The sequence below is a fragment of the Anomaloglossus baeobatrachus genome, chromosome 10 (genome assembly GCF_048569485.1).
Source record: "Anomaloglossus baeobatrachus isolate aAnoBae1 chromosome 10, aAnoBae1.hap1, whole genome shotgun sequence".
Lineage (NCBI taxonomy): Eukaryota > Metazoa > Chordata > Amphibia > Anura > Aromobatidae > Anomaloglossus > Anomaloglossus baeobatrachus.
This window is the reverse complement of record NC_134362.1, coordinates 207,885,569-207,906,641: the sequence shown is the minus strand read 5'-3', so window position 1 is coordinate 207,906,641 and position 21,073 is coordinate 207,885,569. Positions and strand designations below refer to the sequence as shown.

The 21,073-nt window shown below is 51.4% G+C and overlaps 1 protein-coding gene across 2 annotated transcripts in view; it reads right to left on the bottom strand.

The window, feature by feature from the left end:
- Positions 1-6,265: 6,265 nt before the first annotated feature.
- The window catches only part of LOC142254872 (thyrotropin-releasing hormone receptor-like), a 101,046-nt gene continuing 86,238 nt past the window's right edge, over positions 6,266-21,073 (bottom strand). For both annotated transcript variants that reach the window (XM_075326218.1, XM_075326217.1), the window contains exons 3-4: positions 19,297-19,720; positions 6,266-8,980 (exon numbers count right to left, since the gene is read on the bottom strand). In XM_075326218.1, the coding sequence (XP_075182333.1) occupies positions 8,576-8,980; positions 19,297-19,720 (829 nt within the window). In that variant the 3' untranslated portion in view covers positions 6,266-8,575. The remainder of the gene's footprint in view (positions 8,981-19,296; positions 19,721-21,073) is intronic.

The window sequence follows — 21,073 nt, the reverse complement described above, 5'->3', positions numbered from 1 at the left end:
TGTGCCCCCAATATACCTGCGCCCACACTGAGGACAGGACAGGGGCAGCTCCTACCTGGGCTGGTGCAGGGGTCCCTCCCAGGATCCATTACTGTGCACAGATCAGACTGAGCCCCCCAATATACCTGCGCCCACACTGAGGACAGGACAGGGGCAGCTCCTACCTGGGCTGGTGCAGGGGTCCATCCCAGAATCCATTACTGTGCACAGATCAATCTGAGCCCCTCCAATATACCTGCGCCCACACTGAGGACAGGACAGGGGCAGCTCCTACCTGGGCTGGTGCAGGGGTCCCTCCCAGAATCTGTCACTGTGCACAGATCAGACTGAGCCCCCCAATATACCTGCGCCCATATTGAGGACAGGAGAGGGGCAGCTCCTACCTGGGCTGGTGCAGGGGTCCCTCCCAGAATACATCACTGTGCACAGATCAGTCTGAGCCCCCCAATATACCTGCACCCACACTGTGGACAGGACAGGGGCAGCTCCTACCTGGGCTGGTGCAGGGGTCCCTCCCAGGATCCGTCACTGTGCACAGATCAGACTGAGCCCCCCAATATACCTGCGCCCACACTGAGAACAGGACAGGGGCAGCTCCTACCTGGGCTGGTGCAGGGGTCCCTCCCAGGATCCGTCACTGTGCACAGATCAGACTGAGCCCCCAATATACCTGCGCCCACACTGAGGACAGGAGAGGGGCAGCTCCTACCCGGGCTGGTGCAGGGGTCCCTCCCAGGATACATCACTATGCACAGATCAGACTGAGCCCCCAATTTACCTGCGCCCACACTGAGGACAGGAGCACCATTTTTGCATCTAGAAATGCATGCATACAGTGTATCTCCTCCATTGATTCATTGACTTTCATGTGTTTTTTGTATTGTGGAGATGTAACAAAAAATGAAAAAACTCAATTCTACCCTCAGAATATTCCCCTCCTTGTAGCGGATCACACTATATGGGCATCTGTATAAAACACATGAAACGCTAGCGTCGGACTTTATACTTCACTTTTCCATCCGAGTTTCATACGTTTATAACTTATTTATTGCTGAGCATCAATGGATGATAAAGGTTCAGCGTCTATAGCACCTGCTGCTCCAGAGAACAAAGGGATGAGAAAATAAGAAAGCAACTTGGAGAAAAAATGCGAAAAATCCGTGCGTTTGGTGACATCACAGACGTATGAATGAAGCCGTGCGAATCTCAGTGTAATTGTCATAAGGAGGTTTTTACAAACATTGTCAACTGTCATGGCGGCGTCAGGGTCTGTGGAGACTACAGATTCTGGAACTCTGCCTACTAACGTCTCTGATGTCTGTGATCAGTGCAGGCAGACTTGGGTGTTGACCCACAGACCTGTAGTTCATAGGCAGGCTAGCAAGAGTTAATCTCTGCTGGTCTGCTTGTTAGTCTCCTTTGATCACATGCTGTTGGGCAGCCAGTCACATTTACTCCCCTCCGATATATGCTGGCTGGACCCTTCCATTAATGCCAGCTATAGCGCCTCCATACTGGTCTGGTAAGGTGTTGTGATCCAGAATTACTGGTGGTTGTAGTGCATCATTGCTGTGATTGGTTGTGGTGTTAACCCTTGTTGTCCTTTTCTTGCTTTTCTCTGGTCAGGAGAACAGTAAGGCATGGGACTCTGACATCTCCAACATCAGGGATAACCCAAAGGTTAGGGATAGCCTAGGGTCCCCTAGTGTGAGGGACATTATAGGAACCCTATATCCCTTGCTATCCTAGTCTCATTGTGACATTAATTTACTATATTTTACCTGACACCGTTTGCTGAGCTGTGTATCTAATCCTCTCCTGTGTGATACTGTCTGCTGAGCTGTGTATCTAGTCCTCTCCTGTGTGATACTGTCTGCTGAGCCATGTATCTAGTCCTCTCCTGTGTGATACTGTCTGCTGAGCTGTGTATCTAGTCCTCTCCTGTGTGATACTGTCTGCTGAGCTGTGTATCTAATCCTATCCTATGTGATACTGTCTGCTGAGCCGTGTATCTAATCCTGTCCTGTGTGATACTGTCTGCTGAGCTGTGTATCTAGTCCTCTCCTGTGTGATACTGTCTGCTTAGCTATGTATCTAATCCTCTTCTGTGTGATACTGTCTGCTGAGCCGTGTATCTATTCCTCTTCTGTGTGATACTGTCTGCTGAGCAGTGTATCTAATCCTATTCTGTGTGATACCGTCTGCTGAGCTGTATATCTAATCCTCTCCTGTGTGATACTGTCTGCTGAGCTGTATATCTAATCCTCTCCTGTGTGATACTGTCTGCTGAGCTGTGTATCTAATCCTCTCCTGTGTGATACTGTCTGCTCAGCTGTATATCTAATCCTTTCCTGTGTGATACTGTCTGCTGAGCTGTGTATCTAATCCTCTCCTGTGTGATACTGTCTGCTGAGCTGTGTATATAATCCTCTCCTGTGTGATACTGTTTGCTGAGCCGTGTATCTAATCCTATCCTGTGTGATACTGTCTGCTGAGCTGTGTATCTAGTCCTCTCCCGTGTGATACTGTCTTCTTAGCTATGTATCTAATCCTCTCTTGTGTGATACTGTCTGCTGAGCTGTGTATCTAATCCTCTCCTGTGATACTGTCTGCTTAGCTATGTATCTAATCCTCTCCTGTGTGATACTGTGTGCTGAGCTGTGTATCTAATCCTCTCTTGTGTGATACTGTCTGCTGAGCTGTGTATCTAATCCTCTCTTGTGTGATACTGTCTGCTGAGCTGTGTATCTAATCCTCTTCTGTGTGATACTGTCTGCTGAGCTGTGTATCTAATCCTCTCCTGTGTGACACTGTCTGCTGAGCTGTGTATCTAATCCTCTCCTGTGTGATACTGTCTGCTGAGCTGTATTTAATCCTCTCCTGTGTGATACTGTCTGTTGAGCTGTGTATCTAATCCTCTCCTGTGTGATACTGTCTGCTGAGCTGTGTATCTAATCCTCTCCTGTGTGATACTGTCTGCTGAGCTGTGTATCTAATCCTTTGTGTGATACTGTCTGCTGAGCTGTGCATCTAATCCTATCCTGTGTGATACTGTCTGCTGAGCCGTGTATCTAATCCTATCCTATGTGATACTGTCTGCTGAGCCGTATATCTAATCCTATCCTGTGTGATACTGTCTGCTGAGCCGTGTATCTAATCCTATCCTGTGTGATACTGTCTGCTGAGCTGTGTATCTAATCCTTTACTGTGTTATACTGTCTGCTGAGCTGTGTATCTAATCCTTTTCTGTGTGATACTGTCTGCTGAGCTGTGTATCTAATCCTATCCTGTGTGATACTGTCTGCTGAGCCGTGTATCTAATCCTCTCCTGTGTGATACTGTCTGCTGGACCGTGAATCTAATCCTACCCTGTGTGATACTGTCTACTGGGCCGTGTATCTAATCCTACCCTGTGTGATACTGTCTGCTGAGCTGTGTATCTAATCCTCTCCTGTGTGATACTGTCTGCTGAGCTGTGTATCTAATCCTTTTGTGTGATACTGTCTGCTGAGCCGTGCATCTAATCCTCTCCTGTGTGATACTGTCTACTGAGCCGTGCATCTAATCCTCTCCTGTGTGATACTGTCTGCTGAGCTGTGTCTATAATCCTCTCCTGTGTGATACTGTCTGCTGAGCTGTGTATCTAATCCTCTCCTGTGTGATACTGTCTGCTGAGCTGTGTATCTAATCCTCTCCTGTGTGATACTGTCTGCTGAGCTGTGTATCTAATCCTCTCCTGTGTGATACTGTCTGCTGAGCTGTGTATCTAATCCTTTTCTGTGTGATACTGTCTGCTGAGCTGTGTATCTAATCCTCTCCTGTGTGATACTGTCTGCTGAGCTGTGTATCTAATCCTCTCCTGTGTGATACTGTCTGCTGAGCTGTGTATCTAATCCTCTCCTGTGTGATAGTCTGCTGAGCTGTGTATCTAATCCTCTTCTGTGTGATACTGTCTGCTGAGCCGTGTATCTAATCCTGTCCTGTGTGATACTGTCTGCTGAGCTGTGTATCTAATCCTCTCCTGTGTGATACTGTCTGCTGAGCTGTGTATCTAATCCTCTCGTGTGATACTGTCTGCTGAGCTGTGTATCTAATCCTCTCCTGTGTGATACTGTCTGCTGAGCTGTGTATCTAATCCTCTCCTGTGTGATACTGTCTGCTGAGCCGTGTATCTAATCCTATCCTGTGTGATACTGTCTGCTGAGCCGTGTATCTAATCCTCTCCTGTGTGATACTGTCTGCTGAGCTGTGTATCTAATCCTATCCTGTGTGATACTGTCTGCTGAGCTGTGTATCTAATCCTCTCCTGTGTGATACTGTCTGCTGAGCTGTGTATCTAATCCTATCCTGTGTGATACTGTCTGCTGAGCTGTGTATCTAATCCTCTCCTGTGTGATACTGTCTGCTGAGCTGTGTATCTAATCCTCTCCTGTGATACTGGCACTACTCCCCCATCGTGTAATGTTGGCGGATGCCATGATGCCAGTACCCTCCTCCATGGCCGCTCTCCCTGCGCCGTCCTCTGCTCTTGACTTGTGTGACTAATGCGATTAGGCCCATTACTGCGGAGCGTGCGGAGATTATTAGCGCTGGAATATGTCATTAATAAACATTTCAGCTCTTTCATGTCGAGCGTCTGAATTGTTTCATTAATTATATGTTGTTTTCTGATCTCGTCCTCTAGTAACGGATTGGAGCAACTCGGAAAAAACGTTTTGATTGAGGATTTTAACCCGCAGCCGTCAGGGGTTAACGCTGGTGATCAACGGAGATGAACAACCTCTTGTATCAAGTATGGCGACTGCTATCACAGATGTGGGGGCGCTGTGCATGTAGCTGTTGTTGTGGGAGTTGCTGTGGTTGGTGCTGTTGCAGGGAAACTGTGTATGGCGCTGTTGTAGCGGGGTGCAGTCGTTGTTGTGGGGACACCGTCAAGATCATTGTTGTTGTGGGGGAGCCGTCGAGGTCGTTGTTGTGGGGGCACCATCGAGGTCGCTGTTCTTGTGCGGGGGCCATTGAGATTGCTGTTGTTGTGAGGGTGCAGTCGAGGTTGCTGTTGTTGTGCTGGAGCCGTCGAGGTCGCTGTTGTTGTGCAGAGGCCGTCGAGGTCGCTGTTGTTGTGCGGGCGCCATCAAGACCGTTGTTGTTGTGGGGGCATCATCTAAGCCGCTGTTGTTGTGGGGGCACCGTCGAGGCCGCTGTTGTTGTGAGGGCGCAAACGAGGTCACTATTGTTGTGCAGGTGCCATTGAGAGCTTGCTGTTCTTGTGCGGGGGCTGTTGAGATTGCTGTTGTTGTGCGGGCACTGTCGAGGTCGCTGTTGTTGTGCGGGGGCCATCGAGGTCGCTGTTGTTGTGCGGGGGCCGTCGAGGTCGTTATTGTGCGGGGGCCGTCGAGGTCGCTGTTGTTGTGCAAGGGCCGTCAAGGTCGTTATTGTGCGGGGGCCGTCGAGGTCGCTGTTGTTGTGCGGGGGCCGTCGAGGTCGCTGTTGTTGTGCGGGGGCCGTCGAGGTCGCTGTTGTTGTGCGGGGGCCGTCGAGGTCGCTGTTGTTGTGCAAGGGCCGTCGAGGTCGCTGTTGTTGTGCGGGGGCCGTCGAGGTCGCTGTTGTTGTGCGGGGGCCGTCGAGGTCGCTGTTGTTGTGCGGGGGCCGTCGAGGTCGCTGTTGTTGTGCGGGGGCCGTCGAGGTCGCTGTTGTTGTGCGGGGGTCGTCGAGGTCGCTGTTGTTGTGCAGGGGCCGTCGAGGTCGCTGTTGTTGTGCGGGGGCCGTCGAGGTCGCTGTTGTTGTGCGGGGGCCGTCGAGGTCGCTGTTGTTGTGCAGGGGCTGTCGAGGTCGCTGTTGTTGTGCAGGGGCTGTCGAGGTCGCTGTTGTTGTGCGGGGGCAGTCGAGGTCGCTGTTGTTGTGCAGGGGCTGTCGAGGTCGCTGTTGTTGTGCGGGGGCAGTCGAGGTCGCTGTTGTTGTGCAGGGGCTGTCGAGGTCGCTGTTGTTGTGCAGGGGCTGTCGAGGTCGCTGTTGTTGTGCGGGGGCTGTCGAGGTCGCTGTTGTTGTGCGGGGGCCGTCGAGGTTGCTGTTGTTGTGGGGGCACCATCGAGGTCGCTGTTATTGTGGGGGCACTGATGAATTTATACATTTCCACCACACAACGTTCACATTCTGCCGTCCTTATCCTCTTTTGGGGGGGCTGGAGCGGATGGAATGAGGAACATTTTGCGATAAATGGGGAGTTCCTTTATGTGAAATAAATACTTGTAGATGTAACAGAGGGGAAACGTTTTATTTTGAAAAACACAGATTCTCATATAATATATACGGAACCACATGACATAATATTGTAATACATAAAAATATAGGCAGCTACACACAGATGTCGTTATTATACGGATCCTCCCCCCACCCCCGGCATGGTGAGAATTCTACAAAGTAGAAAATAATGATTACAGAAAGGCGTCCGCTCCGGCACATTCATTCTTTGGTCCTACAAATGTAACAAGATGTCAGATTCACCAACAATCTGCTGTGAAGGAATCTGACAGATGAATCTCTACTTAGTACTTTGAGTGCACAAGGGTGAAAAAACATATTCAGCGCCTCCAAGACTTGGTAGAAAGCTAAGAGGCTAATCAGAGATGCATCTATGCCAATTAACAGTGAATAAACATCTGTGATGTCAGTCCATGAATACCTGATTTACATCACATTTACACCCTCTGGCACTTGGAGACTTGAGAACACTTTGAGGCTTGTGTATTGTGTAACCTGCATTGCTGTGGCCGGGCTGGGATATCCTCATTAGAGTTGGATTGTTGGGTCTAATGTCGCAGTGTATGAAAGGATCACAAACCGAATGCCGACACTGTGCAGGTGTGAATAAGCACTTAAACACTGCTCGGCCAACAGCTATCTAAAGTGTATGAGTGGGAGGAGGGGGCTTAGCTTCTATTTTCTCTGCCTACCCTAAGCTTGTGAGTCCAGTGGGCGGTCCTAATCAGTGCCTGACAGCGATCTCTATAAGCATGCCTATACAGGGAAGGCTGTCAATCACTGATAGGACCGCCCACTGGACTCTTCAGCATTTCTATGTAACATATGATTTTCAGTGGGGCTCAAATAAATAATATTAACCTTCCTAAGTTTGCATTTTTTCCTTTAGATGTGGATAATTGTTTGGTCTAGATGGTGTCTTCTCATGGGGCGGGGGAGCTTTTGGGCCTTCTCAGGCGTTAGGACATTGCTGCTTTTGCCTTCCCCCCACTTTTTGGAGATCGGGGACATTGGATAAAGAAAGATGCGTTGATGGGTGAAAAGAAAATCAGATGTAGCTGATGGCCAGATCTCCCCACCCTCTCACTGGATGTAAGGTCCTGACGAATTGCACCATAATAAACCTGAGGTCCTGGAGAAAAAGACTTTCATGCACACGAAACATTCCCCATAGGAACTAGTCAGAGGAGAGAACATATTGGTCACCTAGCACAGACAATCAAGAGGTCCGTCCTGTAGTAAAGTCAGTAAGGGCCCCTATTTTACCTGGAATCGAGGAGGGGCACAAATGGTAGCCATGGTGGGTCACATTCCTACATAAACACTGAAGCCATCAGGCCCCCAATCACCCGTGCCCATGGAGCTGTTGATGTATTAATAGAGGGGGGACCTGAAGCCACCCAACTCGACCCCAAGGACAACCCCATAACCTGAGGCCACCCAACTGATCAAATGGACAAACCAATGACCTGAGGCAATCTAACCAGACCCCATCGGCAACCCCATGACCTGAGGCCACCCACTGATACAATGGACAACCCCATGCCCTGAGAACACCCAACTGATCTAATGGACAAACCCTTCACTTGAGACCACCAAACTGATCCAATGGACAACCCCATGACCTGAGGCTACCCAGCCCGACCACATGGACAACCCCATGAACTGAAGCCACAATACTGATCTGATAGACAACCCCATGACCTGAGGGCACCCAACCCGACCCCATCAACAACCCCATGACCTGAGGCCACCCAAGTGATCAAATGAACAACCTCATGATCTGAGGCCCCACAACCCAACCCCATCGATAACCCCATGACCTGAGACTACCCAACTGATCCAATGGACAACCCCATGACCTGAGGCCAGTCACATCAGCCTATAGGACCGAACTGATCAAATGGACAACCTCATGACCTGAGGCCATCAAACTGATCAAATGGACAATTCCATGACCTAAGGAACTCCAACCCGACCCCATGGACAACCCCATCACCTAAGGACACCCAACTGATCTAATGAATCAACAGCGTGACCTAAGGCCAGTCACATGAGCCTATGGGCAACCCCATGACCTGAGGCCACACACATGAGCCTCTGGGTAAACCCTTGGGCTAATATCAGGACATTTCGAAGCCACATGTAGCTAAATTGTGTGAGTATGACAATGGTTGTACAAATTGTTGGGATTCTCAGGAATATTCAACTCGTGGCTCGATTTTTTTAGATTTGAGCTGAGAGTCCCGGACCCTGTGGTTCTTTGGACCTGTGGTTGACCCTCACATTTGCTGTCAGTATGGAGCACACAGTGATGTTAGACAATACTATAATACAATTCCCCTTCCACCTTTGGCTTGTCGGACTGATTGGGTACAACGTTTGGGTTCTCTAGTGGTGGCTTCTCCTTATTCTCGGGCCTGGTGTTGGTGGAATCCTTCACCATGCTGTAGTTGGTGGTGGTCATGTACGTGTTCCTCCTCTGGGTCTCCACTTGGCCACATTTACACAACCTCTTGAAAGCTGTGCGGAACTTCTGAGACATGAGGTTGTAGATGACGGGATTGATGGCACTGTTGGCGTAAACACAGATGCGACAGAACAGAAGGAACCAGGGATCCAAGTACGGATTCTCCACAAAGGAGTTAACAAGAACTAAAGTCCTATAGGGCATCCAGAGAAGCGCAAAGAGCACGACCACCACTGCCAACATCTTGGTGACCTACGAAGAAAACAGAGAAAGACGTCAATAGGAGAGAAATAGGGAGCTCGAGAGGAATGGTGGAGAGGCTTCTAGACATCACATCACCCCTTATAGGAAGTCCATGCAATGGACGTGTATGATGTCATCAGCACCTGTGATGTCACTTTTGTATCATATTTGTATATTACATGAATGTGGACTTCTAGATATGATATAGATGGGTGGATAATGGATAGATGATAGATGGCTGTGGGATGGATTCTGTCATTTCCGCTCCCCCGTACACTCAGGTTTGCTGCCTCTGTAATTATATGGACAGAATCGATCGGCTCCATCCTTCGGGTTCCCGTCCTCCTCAGTCATTTCTTTGATGTGCTGCGGAGAAATCTCCGTCTTTTCTGTGAGGTCTGGAAGGAGCGGAGGAATCTCTGCTTCCTTTTAACTAGTTTCTTGCAGGAGATCCGCACAACCTCAGAGACGTCTGGAGACGGGAATGTCCCCAACGTTCTCCACCTCTCCGGCAGCTCCTGAACCTCAACATGACCACAGCCGGACACGACCAATATTGTCCTGCAGAGCAGATCCATGCCACCCGAGCCTCCAACTCAGGAGACTATTACTCTCTGCCATTACAGATCCCACAGGATTCCTGGAGATCCTGCAGATGCAGAGGAGAAGCCGTGATTTCAATGAAAGCCTTAATCTCTGGAGGTGGCGGGAAGGTCTTCTAGATACGTAACGTCTGGTCATTGGTTGTTGGGGGCACATGACTGTCTGTATTCGCCTTTCAGATGCCATTTCTCAATAAGCTGCCGGGTGTACTAATTTTCGGCCGTGATACACCTTGTATCCTGCTTTTGCCCCTTGGTTGTTTATCTCTAATATACAGCTGTCTCTGAGCTAATGGGAGGAAACAGCTGACATGATGTCTCCTATACACAGCACACACAGACATAAGAGATTCCTGCTCTCCTGTCTCTCTGCTGAGCAGTGTACCTGTGATTCCAGCACTGGAGGTAAAACACTTACTAGAAAGCTGCTACATTTAGGTCATTACACAGCGGTACTGAGCAGTGTAACTGTGAATCCAGGTCTGGGGTGAGATAAAACACTTACTAGAAAGGTGCTACATTTAGGTCATTACATGGTGGTATTGATCAGTGTAGCTGTGAATCCAGCTCTGGGGTGAGATAAAACACTTACTAGAAAGGTGCTACATTTAGGTCATTACATGGTGGTATTGATCAGTGTAACTGTGAATCCAGGTCTGGGGTGAGATAAAACACTTACTAGAAAGGTGCTACATTTAGGTCATTACACGGTGGTACTGATCAGTGTAACTTTTAATCCAGCTCTGGGGTGAGATAAAACACTTACTAGAAAGGTGCTACATTTAGGTCATTACATGGTGGTATTGATCAGTGTAACTGTGAATCCAGGTCTGGGGTGAGATAAAACACTTACTAGAAAGGTGCTACATTTAGGTCATTACACGGTGGTACTGATCAGTGTAACTTTTAATCCAGCTCTGGGGTGAGATAAAACACTTACTAGAAAGCTGCTACATTTCGGTCATCACACAGCAGTACCGAGAAGTGTAGCTGTGAATTCAGCTCTGGGGTGAGATAAAACACATACTAGAAAGGTGCTACATTTAGGTCATTACACGGTGGTACTGATCAGTGTAACTTTGAATCCAGCTCTGGGGTGAGATAAAACACTTACTAGAAAGGTGCTACATTTCGGTCATTACACAGCAGTACCGAGAAGTGTAGCTGTGAATTCAGCTCTGGGGTGAGATAAAACACTTACTAGAAAGGTGCTACATTTAGGTCATTACACGGTGGTACTGATCAGTGTAACTGAATCCAGCTCTGGGGTGAGATAAAAGACTTACTAGAAAGCTGCTACAGTTAGGTCATTACACAGCAGTACCGAGAAGTGTAGCTGTGAATCCAGCTCTGGGGTGAGATAAAACACTTACTAGAAAGCCGCTACATTTAGGTCATTACCCAGCAGTACTAAACAGTGTAGCTGTGAATCCAGGTCTACGTTAGATAAAACACTTACTACAGCAGAAAGCAGCAGCATGGAGGACATTATACAGCAGTATTGAGAAGTATAACTGTGAATCCAGCTCTGTGGTGAGATTAAACACTTACTACAAGTAGAAAGCTTCTACATTTAGGTAATTATCCAGCAGCATTGAGCAGTGTAGCTGTGAATCAAGCTCTGGGGTGAGATAACTCCCTCACTAGAAATCTGCTACATTTAGGCCATTACACAGCAGAACTGAGTAGTGAAGCTGTAAATTCAGGTCTGGGGTGAGATAAAACACTACAGTAAAAAGCAGCAGCATGGAGGACATTATACAACAGTACTGAGAAGGGTAACTGTGAATCCAGCTCTGGGGTGAGAAAAAAGAAGTGGCTCATCAGTGGAGAAAAAAAAAGCTGATTTCACCTTAAAGTGATATTATTGATTTATGCAAAGTGTATTTCATTGTCTATTTAAAGGGGATAGATATATCTCCCTTATTATCTTCACTTGTATAGCGCCCACATATTTTGCAGCGCTGTACACAGATTGTTAATCACATCGGCTCCAGTTCTTACAATCTATATTCCCAAATTATCTATCAGTCTGTGTTTAGAGGGTAAGAGGAAAGCGGGGAACATGGAGAATGTGCGGGATCCGTGCAGGTGATGACCTCCATGGAAAGTCACCAAGAGAAGCTTCACCACCACCGATCTGCCGCTCATCGGCTCCGTGCGGGGTGTGAGGACGCTCCGGGGTCACTGACGGACTCATCCCCTGGATCCACTCCCCATTCATTGGCTGTAAGGGACGTGAGATCGAGCGCTTTATTCCGGCCGACCTCTCGTTAACTGATTCCAGGGGATCAGGCGACCGCTCAGTTCTGCGCGTCCCGCAAGCGCCGGAGAACTTCTGCTTCTATTGTCATATATCATCAGCCCCACAGCGGCTCCTCCCCTGACACCGCTCCGGGGAATATACCAAATATAAGAGCAAGGTTGTCAGACAGGACCCGGCATAAAGCCAAACACATGAGAAAATGGCAGGTACGTCCCCGCAACCGCACGACTAATGGAGCCACAACAAGAAACGTTAGAAGATTCACAACTGCACCACTGATCACCCAACAACACAAATAATATACACAATGAATGGACAGAACGCAAAATACTTGGTAAATACATTACATTACTGATCCTGAGTTACCTCCTGTATTACACTCCAGAGCTGCACTCACTATTCTGCTGGTGCAGTCACTGTGTACATACATTACATTACTGATCCTGAGTTACCTCCTGTATTATACTCCAGAGCTGCACTCACTATTCTGCTGGTGCAGTCACTGTGTACATACATTACATTACTGATCCTCAGTTACCTCCTGTATTATACTCCAGAGCTGCACTCACTATTCTGCTGGTGCAGTCACTGTGTACATACATTACATTACTGATCCTCAGTTACCTCCTGTATTATACTCCAGAGCTGCACTCACTATTCTGCTGGTGCAGTCACTGTGTACATACATTACATTACTGATCCTCAGTTACCTCCTGTATTACACTCCAGAGCTGCACTCACTATTCTGCAGGTGCAGTCACTGTGTACATACATTACTGATCCTGAGTTACCTCCTGTATTATCCTCCAGAGCTGCACTCACTATTCTGCTGTGATGTAAAGAGAAGAACAGCAGTAGTAAAGCTGATCTAATATTTGTCTCTCAGACTTGGAAGTCGTCCATTGAACGCTGTGGAATGAATCCCACTATTCTGTGTCCTCCGCGCAGCCCCTCACTGTGGCCAGCTGGGCTTGTATGTGGGGGATGTGGTGCGGCTCCTGTGCCAGTGCAGAGATGCTCGCAGTGTATGTGTGCGGAGGACAGGAGATATCGAGAGTTATAATAGCATCATGACTGTAACCGAGAGCACTCACCAGCACCGGCCGCAGACAAGAGGGAGCCCTCTACAGGAATCAGGACACCCCACCACATCTCCATGCAGGGACACCCCACTACATCTCCATGCCAGGACACCCCACCACATCTCCATGCAGGGACACCCCACCACATCTCCATGCCAGGACGCCCCACCACATCTCCATGCCAGGACACCCCACCACATCTCCATGCAGGGACACCCCACCACATCTCCATGCCAGGACGCCCCACCACATCTCCATGCCAGGACACCCCACCACATCTCCATGCAGGGACACCCCACCACATCTCCATGCTAGGACGCCCCACTACATCTCCATGCCAGGACACCCCACCACATCTCCATGCAGGGACACCCCACCACATCTCCATGCTAGGACGCCCCACCACATCTCCATGCCAGGACACCCCACCACATCTCCATGCAGGGACACCCCACCACATCTCCATGCTAGGACGCCCCACCACATCTCCATGCAGGGACACCCCACCACATCTCCATGCTAGGACACCCCACCACATCTCCATGCCAGGACGCCCCACCACATCTCCATGCAGGGACACCCCACCACATCTCCATGCAGGGACACCCCACCACATCTCCATGCTAGGACACCCCACCACATCTCCATGCCAGGACACCCCACCACATCTCAGGCTAGGACACCCCACCACATCTCCAGGCTAGGACACCCCACCACATCTCCAGGCTAGGACACCCCACCACATCTCCAGGCTAGGACATCCCACCACATCTCAGGCTAGGACATCCCACCACATCTCCATGCCAGGACACCCCACCACATCTCCATGCCAGGACACCCCACCACATCTCCAGGCTAGGACGCCCCACCACATCTCCAGGCTAGGACATCCCACCACATCTCCATGCTGGGACACCCCACTACATCTCCTGGCTAGGACGCCCCACCACATCTCCAGGCTAGGACGCCCCGCCACATCTCCAGGCAGGGACACTCCACCACATCTCCAGGCAGGGACACTCAACCACATCTCCAGGCAGGGACACTCCACCACATCTCCAGGCAGGGACACTCCACCACATCTCCAGGCAGGGACACTCCACCACATCTCCAGGCAGGGACACTCCACCACATCTCCAGGCAGGGACACTCCACCACATCTCCAGGCAGGGACACTCCACCACATCTCCAGGCAGGGACACTCCACCACATCTCCAGGCAGGGACACTCCACCACATCTCCAGGCAGGGACACTCCACCACATCTCCAGGCAGGGACACTCCACCACATCTCCAGACAGGGACACTCCACCACATCTCCATGCTAGGACACCCCACCACATCTCCAGGCTAGGACGCCCCACCACATCTCCATGCTAGGACGCCCGACCACATCTCCAGGCAGGGACACTCCACCACATCTCCAGGCTAGGACATCCCACCACATCTCCAGGCTAGGACGCCCCACCACATCTCCATGCTAGGACGCCTGACCACATCTCCATGCTAGGACGCCCCACCACATCTCAATGCTAGGAAGCCTGACCACATCTCCAGGCTAGGACGCCCCACCACATCTCCAGGCTAGGACACCCCACCACATCTCCAGGCTAGGACGCCCCACCACATCTCCAGGCTAGGACGCCCCACCACATCTCCATGCAGGGACGCCCCACCACATCTCCATGCTAGGACACCTGACCACATCTCCATGCTAGGACGCCCCACCACATCTCAAGGCTAGGACACCCCACCACATCTCCATGCTAGGACGCCCCACCACATCTCAAGGCTAGGACATCCCACCACATCTCCAGGCTAGGACGCCCCACCACATCTCCATGCAGGGACGCCCCACCACATCTCCATGCTAGGACACCTGACCACATCTCCATGCTAGGACGCCCCACCACATCTCAAGGCTAGGACACCCCACCACATCTCCAGGCTAGGACGCCCCACCACATCTCCAGGCTAGGACGCCCCACCACATCTCCATGCTAGGACGCCCCACCACATCTCAAGGCTAGGACATCCCACCACATCTCCATGCGGGGACGCCCCACCACATCTCCATGCGGGGACGCCCCACCACGGCTGATAGGAAAGGTGTCATAGACCCGTGTGCTTTGCTGCGAGCTGAAGGGTCTCACAGCGGATCAGCTTCTTCTATAACTAACTAGGAAACACTTAAAATAGTAAAATATCTATGCTATAAAGTGATAATAAAAATGTCCGTTCAGCTTTATCATCTGATAGCAGTGAGTGCGCTCTCCGCAGAGGGGGAGACTCAAACATTAAGAAGAAAGGGGACATGTCGTTATCCTAAAAGCAAAAGAGAGGTGGGCAGAGAAAATCAGGTCTTTATGTGAAATTATATATAGTAATATCCCTAGCTATTGTATCTAAAATAAAAGATAAAAAAGAATTAACCATTCACAAAAGATGTCACAGCACACCTTCTCCTCCTCCTATACAGTGACTGATAAATCCACTATGTACAGCTGATAACACAGGATCAACCATTCACATTACGTCATGTTACAGATCACCTCCTCCTGTACAATGACTAGTAACACCCTTATATACAGTAGATCACACGGGATCCACCATTCACAATACATGATGTCACAGTTCACCTCCTCCTCCTGTACAATGACTGATAGTACCTCTATATACAGATAACACAGGATCCACCATTCACAATAGATGATATCCCAGCTCACCTTCCCCCTCCTGTACAATGACTAGTAACACACCTATATTCAGTAGATCACACAGCATCCAGCATTCACAATATGTGATGTCACAGCTCACCTCCTCCCCCTCCTGTATAATTACTGATAACACCTCTATATACAGATGATAACACAGGATCCAACCACTCACAATAGGTGATGTCACAGCTCACCTCCTCCTCTATACTGGAGGTAACATGTATGCTTTGCTCTGACAGGCTGCTTCCCGCCATTGTGATGGATGCCCGGGCCTGTGATACGGTGGAGAAGACGTCCGGCTCTTTATGGGCAGCGGTTGTCTTCAGACTCCTCGCTGAATCCTTGTTCTTGGCTGTTTGGGGGCCGGGGGTCTCGCTGCTGGTGGTCGCCTATTTTCTGCCTCGGTTGATTTCCATGCCCTGGAACCTCTATTGTGCTATTCCTGCTTATTGTTTCCAAAACGTCGATGGTTTACCCTGGTGGAAATAATGCGCACGACCTTGCTGGGCTACAATACAAAATGCCGCCTGGGAGCAGAAATCAATGGCGGCCAACTCCATATTAATGGACCTTGTTAATTAGAGATGAGAGCGGGATCTGAACACGACGCGCCGTCCTCTGTGGAAATGTCCCCACACAACGGGAGGCTGACATTTCATCGACAGGCATTGTGGAGCTGGATATAGGTCGTGGCCGGAGGTGAACCGGACGTCGGCTGCAGTGGAGGCTGTGCACCGGGGCTGGCTGCAGTGGAGGCTGTGCACCGGGGCTGGCTGCAGTGGAGCCTGTGCACTGGTGCTGGCTGCAGTGGAGGCTGTGCACCGGGGCTGGCTGCAGTGGAAGCTGTGCACCGGGGCTGGCTGCAGTGGAAGCTGTGCACGGTGCTGGCTGCAGTGGAGGCTGTGCACCGGTGCTGGCTGCAGTGGAGGCTGTGCACCGGGGCTGGCTGCAGTGGAGGCTGTGCACCGGTGCTGGCTGCAGTGGAGGCTGTGCACCAGTGCTGGCTGCAGTGGAGGCTGTGCACCGGTGCTGGCTGCAGTGGAGGCTGTGCACCGGGGCTGGCTGCAGTGGAAGCTGTGCACCGGGGCTGGCTGCAGTGGAGGCTGTGCACCAGGGCTGGCTGCAGTGGAGCCTGTGCACTGGTGCTGGCTGCAGTGGAGGCTGTGCACCGGGGCTGGCTGCAGTGGAGGCTGTGCACCGGGGCTGGCTGCAGTGGAGGCTGTGCACCGGTGCTGGCTGCAGTGGAGGCTGTGCACCGGGGCTGGCTGCAGTGGAGGCTGTGCACCGGGGCTGGCTGCAGTGGAAGCTGTGCACCGGGGCTGGCTGCAGTGGAGGCTGTGCACCGGGGCTGGCTGCAGTGGAGGCTGTGCACCGGTGCTGGCTGCAGTGGAAGCTGTGCACCGGTGCTGGCTGCAGTGGAGGCTGTGCACCGGGGCTGGCTGCAGTGGAGGCTGAGCAACGGGGCCACAAATAAAAGGTGGGGTACAGTCAGGATGCACGAATATGGCGCATGGACGGGCGACTCCTCCACTCCAGTAATCTGGTGCTGATCTGCTCAAAGGAAAGCCTATGGATGTGGAGAGAATAGGGCTCGATTTCAGTGTTTGGTTGGGGGTCCCATCACCAAGATTCCCACCAATCGTAATTCTTCTCCAGGCGTCTTCCTGTCGCTGTAGATGATGCTAGATTATTACTAACCAATCAGCTCTTCCCCTGCCTGCAGCAGCTGACGTTTACTGACCGCCCCCGAGGTGCTGCGTGCTGCTGCGTGCTGCTGCGCGCTGCTGCGCAGTCCCGTCCTCTCCTGGGCCTTACACCTGAATCTAAGGAATCTTCACTTCTAAAAAGTTAGCGGTTGACTGAGGGTAAATAGAACATTGGTACAATATGGGGGAGAGGGTAAAGGGGGAATTTCATTTATCGGTGACATATAAGTGACGTGTGCGCCCCATTATCGCGCTCGGCGTAAATCTGCGACTTTATGAGTCAATCACTTTGGATTCGCTTTCTTTTCACTGAGTATTAATAATCTTGACATTATAACAAGTTTCTATTCCCGGCCGGGGTCTGACATGAATCAGGCGACCGTAACAATGGCGGAATAATACCCAGTATTACACATCCTCCATATTCATGGCCTCCGATGGCCGATTGTGACTCAGAAATGGTAATTGTATCCTGGAAAAGGCCATCGTCCCGATCTGTGATTGTCACGCGGCAATAACGAGGCGAAAAAAAGAACAAAAACCTGATGAATATTCCGGAAGGTTCCTTATGGGAGATACAACGTTGAGCGCCTAAATAACGGGGTAAATTAGGAAAGCGACGAGCGGACGGACGACGGACCCCAGACAATGAGGGAACGTTATCATTAGCAACTGAAAAGCAATGAAAGGTCACATCTGTTCCTGAAAGCTTCTTGCTCTGCAGTGCACCTACCTAAAGCCAATGCACAGTCCTCTGACAGAGGGGCCGACAGACCTCAGACCCCCACATCGGGTGCACGGGGTCCTCCGACAGAGGGGCCGACAGACCTCAGACCCCCACATCGGGTATACGGGGTCCTCCGACAGAGGAGATGACAGACCTCAGACCCCCACATCGGCTGCACGGGGTCCTCCAACAGAGGGGCCGACAGACCTCAGACCCCCACATCGGCTGCACGGGGTCCTCCGACAGAGGGGCCGACAGACCTCAGACCCCCACATCGGGTATACGGGGTCCTCCGACAGAGGGGCCGACAGACCTCAGACCCCCACATCGGGTATACGGGGTCCTCCGACAGAGGAGATGACAGACCTCAGGCCCCCACATCGGGTGTACGGGGTCCTCCGACAGAGGAGATGACAGACCTCAGGCCCCCACATCGGCTGCATGGGGTCCTCCGACAGAGGGGATGACAGACCTCAGACCCCCACATCGGCTGCACGGGGTCCTCCGACAGAGGGGATGACAGACCTCAGACCCCCACATCGGGTATACGGGGTCCTCCGACAGAGGGGATGACAGACCTCAGACCCCCACATCGGGTGTACGGGGTCCTCCGACAGAGGGGATGACAGACCTCAGACCCCCACATCGGCTGCACGGGGTCCTCCGACAGAGGAGATGACAGACCTCAGGCCCCGACATCGGGTGTACGGGGTCCTCCGACAGAGGGGATGACAGACCTCAGACCCCCACATCGGCTGCACGGGGTCCTCCGACAGAGGGGATGACAGACCTCAGACCCCCACATCGGCTGCACGGGGTCCTCCGACAGAGGGGATGACAGACCTCAGACCCCCACATCGGCTGCACGGGGTCCTCCGACAGAGGAGATGACAGACCTCAGGTCTCCACATCGGGTGTACGGGGTCCTCCAACAGAGGGGCCGACAGACCTCAGGCCCCCACATCGGGTGTATGAAGTCCTCTGACACAGGTGATGACAGACTTCAGGCCTCACATCGGGTGCATGAGGGTCTTCCGACAGAGGGGATAACAGACCTCAGGCCCCCACATCGGGTGCACAACGTCCTCTGACAGCGGGGATGACGGACCTCAGGCCCCCACATCGGGTGTATGGGGTCCTCCGACAGAGGGGCCGACAGACCTCAAGCCCCCACATCAGGTGCACGGGTTTCGACACAGTGTCTCCCCTATAAGTGTAGAACGTACCTGTTTCCTGGAGGACAGCGCCCCTTTAGGTCGAGTACGATTATTGATCTTGCCGCTGTCGGATTCGCTCCCGTTCTTTTCTTTGCTGCTTTTCTCCCGCCATCGCTCCGTGGTGCTCTCCGGATGATTGGGGATTGGACTGAGAAACAAGATCCGGCCAATCAGCCCATACAAGATGGTGGCCACGAAGAGCGGGATCACGTAAAAAATGGCAAAGTCCGTAAAGTAAATGGGCAGGTAGAGGTTGCGGGAGACCTTGTAACCACACTCCACCTGTTGGTCTTTATTCACGTGGATGTCCACGAGGAAGAACCACAGCATGCAGTAGATGCAGGTGAAGAACCAGACGATGGCGATGATGCGCTTGGCCCGGGACACGGTACACACTGTCTGCGCCTTTATCGGGTGGCAAATGGCAATGTACCTATAGAGGGACGATAAAAAATAAATGTGACAGCACCAAGGACTCTTCTCTCATCTCTGATCTCTACCTTTTACTGGAGCCATCAGTTGTAAACTCCTGGATAACCCCCTTTAAATCTATATCTAAGCAGCGGATTTACAGCTTTGTCTCAGAAAATGTAACTTCTGGCTGCAATTTATCAGAATAGATTTCAACACGGGTCAGCAATAATGATGAGGAGCACTACCATGCTCGGGTGCTCAGTACTGGTAACTAGTGATGAGCGGGCACTACCATGCTCGGGTGCTCTGTATTCGTAACTAGTGATGAGCGGGCACTACCATGCTCGGGTGCTCAGTACTGGTAACTAGTGATGAGCGGGCACTACCATGCTCAGGTGCTCTGTACTGGTAACCAGTGATGAGCGGGCACTACCATGCTCGGGTGCTCAGTACTGGTAACTAGTGATGAGCGGGCACTACCATGCTCGGGTGCTCAGTACTGGTAACTAGTGATGAGCGGGCACTATTATGCTCAGGTGCTCAGTACTGGTAACTAGTGATGAGCGGGCACTACCATGCTCGGGTGCTCAGTACTGGTAACTAGTGATGAGCGGGCACTACCATGCTCGGGTGCTCTGTATTGGTAACTAGTGATGAGCGGGCACTACCATGCTCGGGTGCTCTGTACTGGTAACTAGTGATGAGCGGGCACTATCATGCTCGGGTGCTCTGTACTGGTAACTAGTGATGAGCGGGCACTACCATGCTCGGGTGCCCGGTACTTGTAACTAGTGATGAGCGGGCACTACCATGCTCGGGTGCTCAGTACTGGTAACTAGTGATGAGTGGGCACTACCATGCTCAGGTGCTCAGTACTGGTAACTAGTGATGAGCGGGCACTACCATGCTCAGGTGCTCAGTACTGATAACTAGTGATGAGCGGGCACTACCATGCTCGGGTGCTCAGTACTGGTAACTAGTGATGAGCGGGCACTACCATGCTCGGGTGCTCAGTACTGGTAACTAGTGATGAGCGGGCACTACCATGCTCAGGTGCTCTGTACTGGTAACCAGTGATGAGCGGGCACTACCATGCTCGGGTGCTCAGTACTGGTAACTAGTGATGAGCGGGCACTACCATGCTCGGGTGCTCAGTACTGGTAACTAGTGATGAGCGGGCACTATTATGCTCAGGTGCTCAGTACTGGTAACTAGTGATGAGCGGGCACTACCATGCTCGGGTGCTCAGTACTGGTAACTAGTGATGAGCGGGCACTACCATGCTCGGGTGCTCTGTATTGGTAACTAGTGATGAGCGGGCACTACCATGCTCGGGTGCTCTGTACTGGTAACTAGTGATGAGCGGGCACTA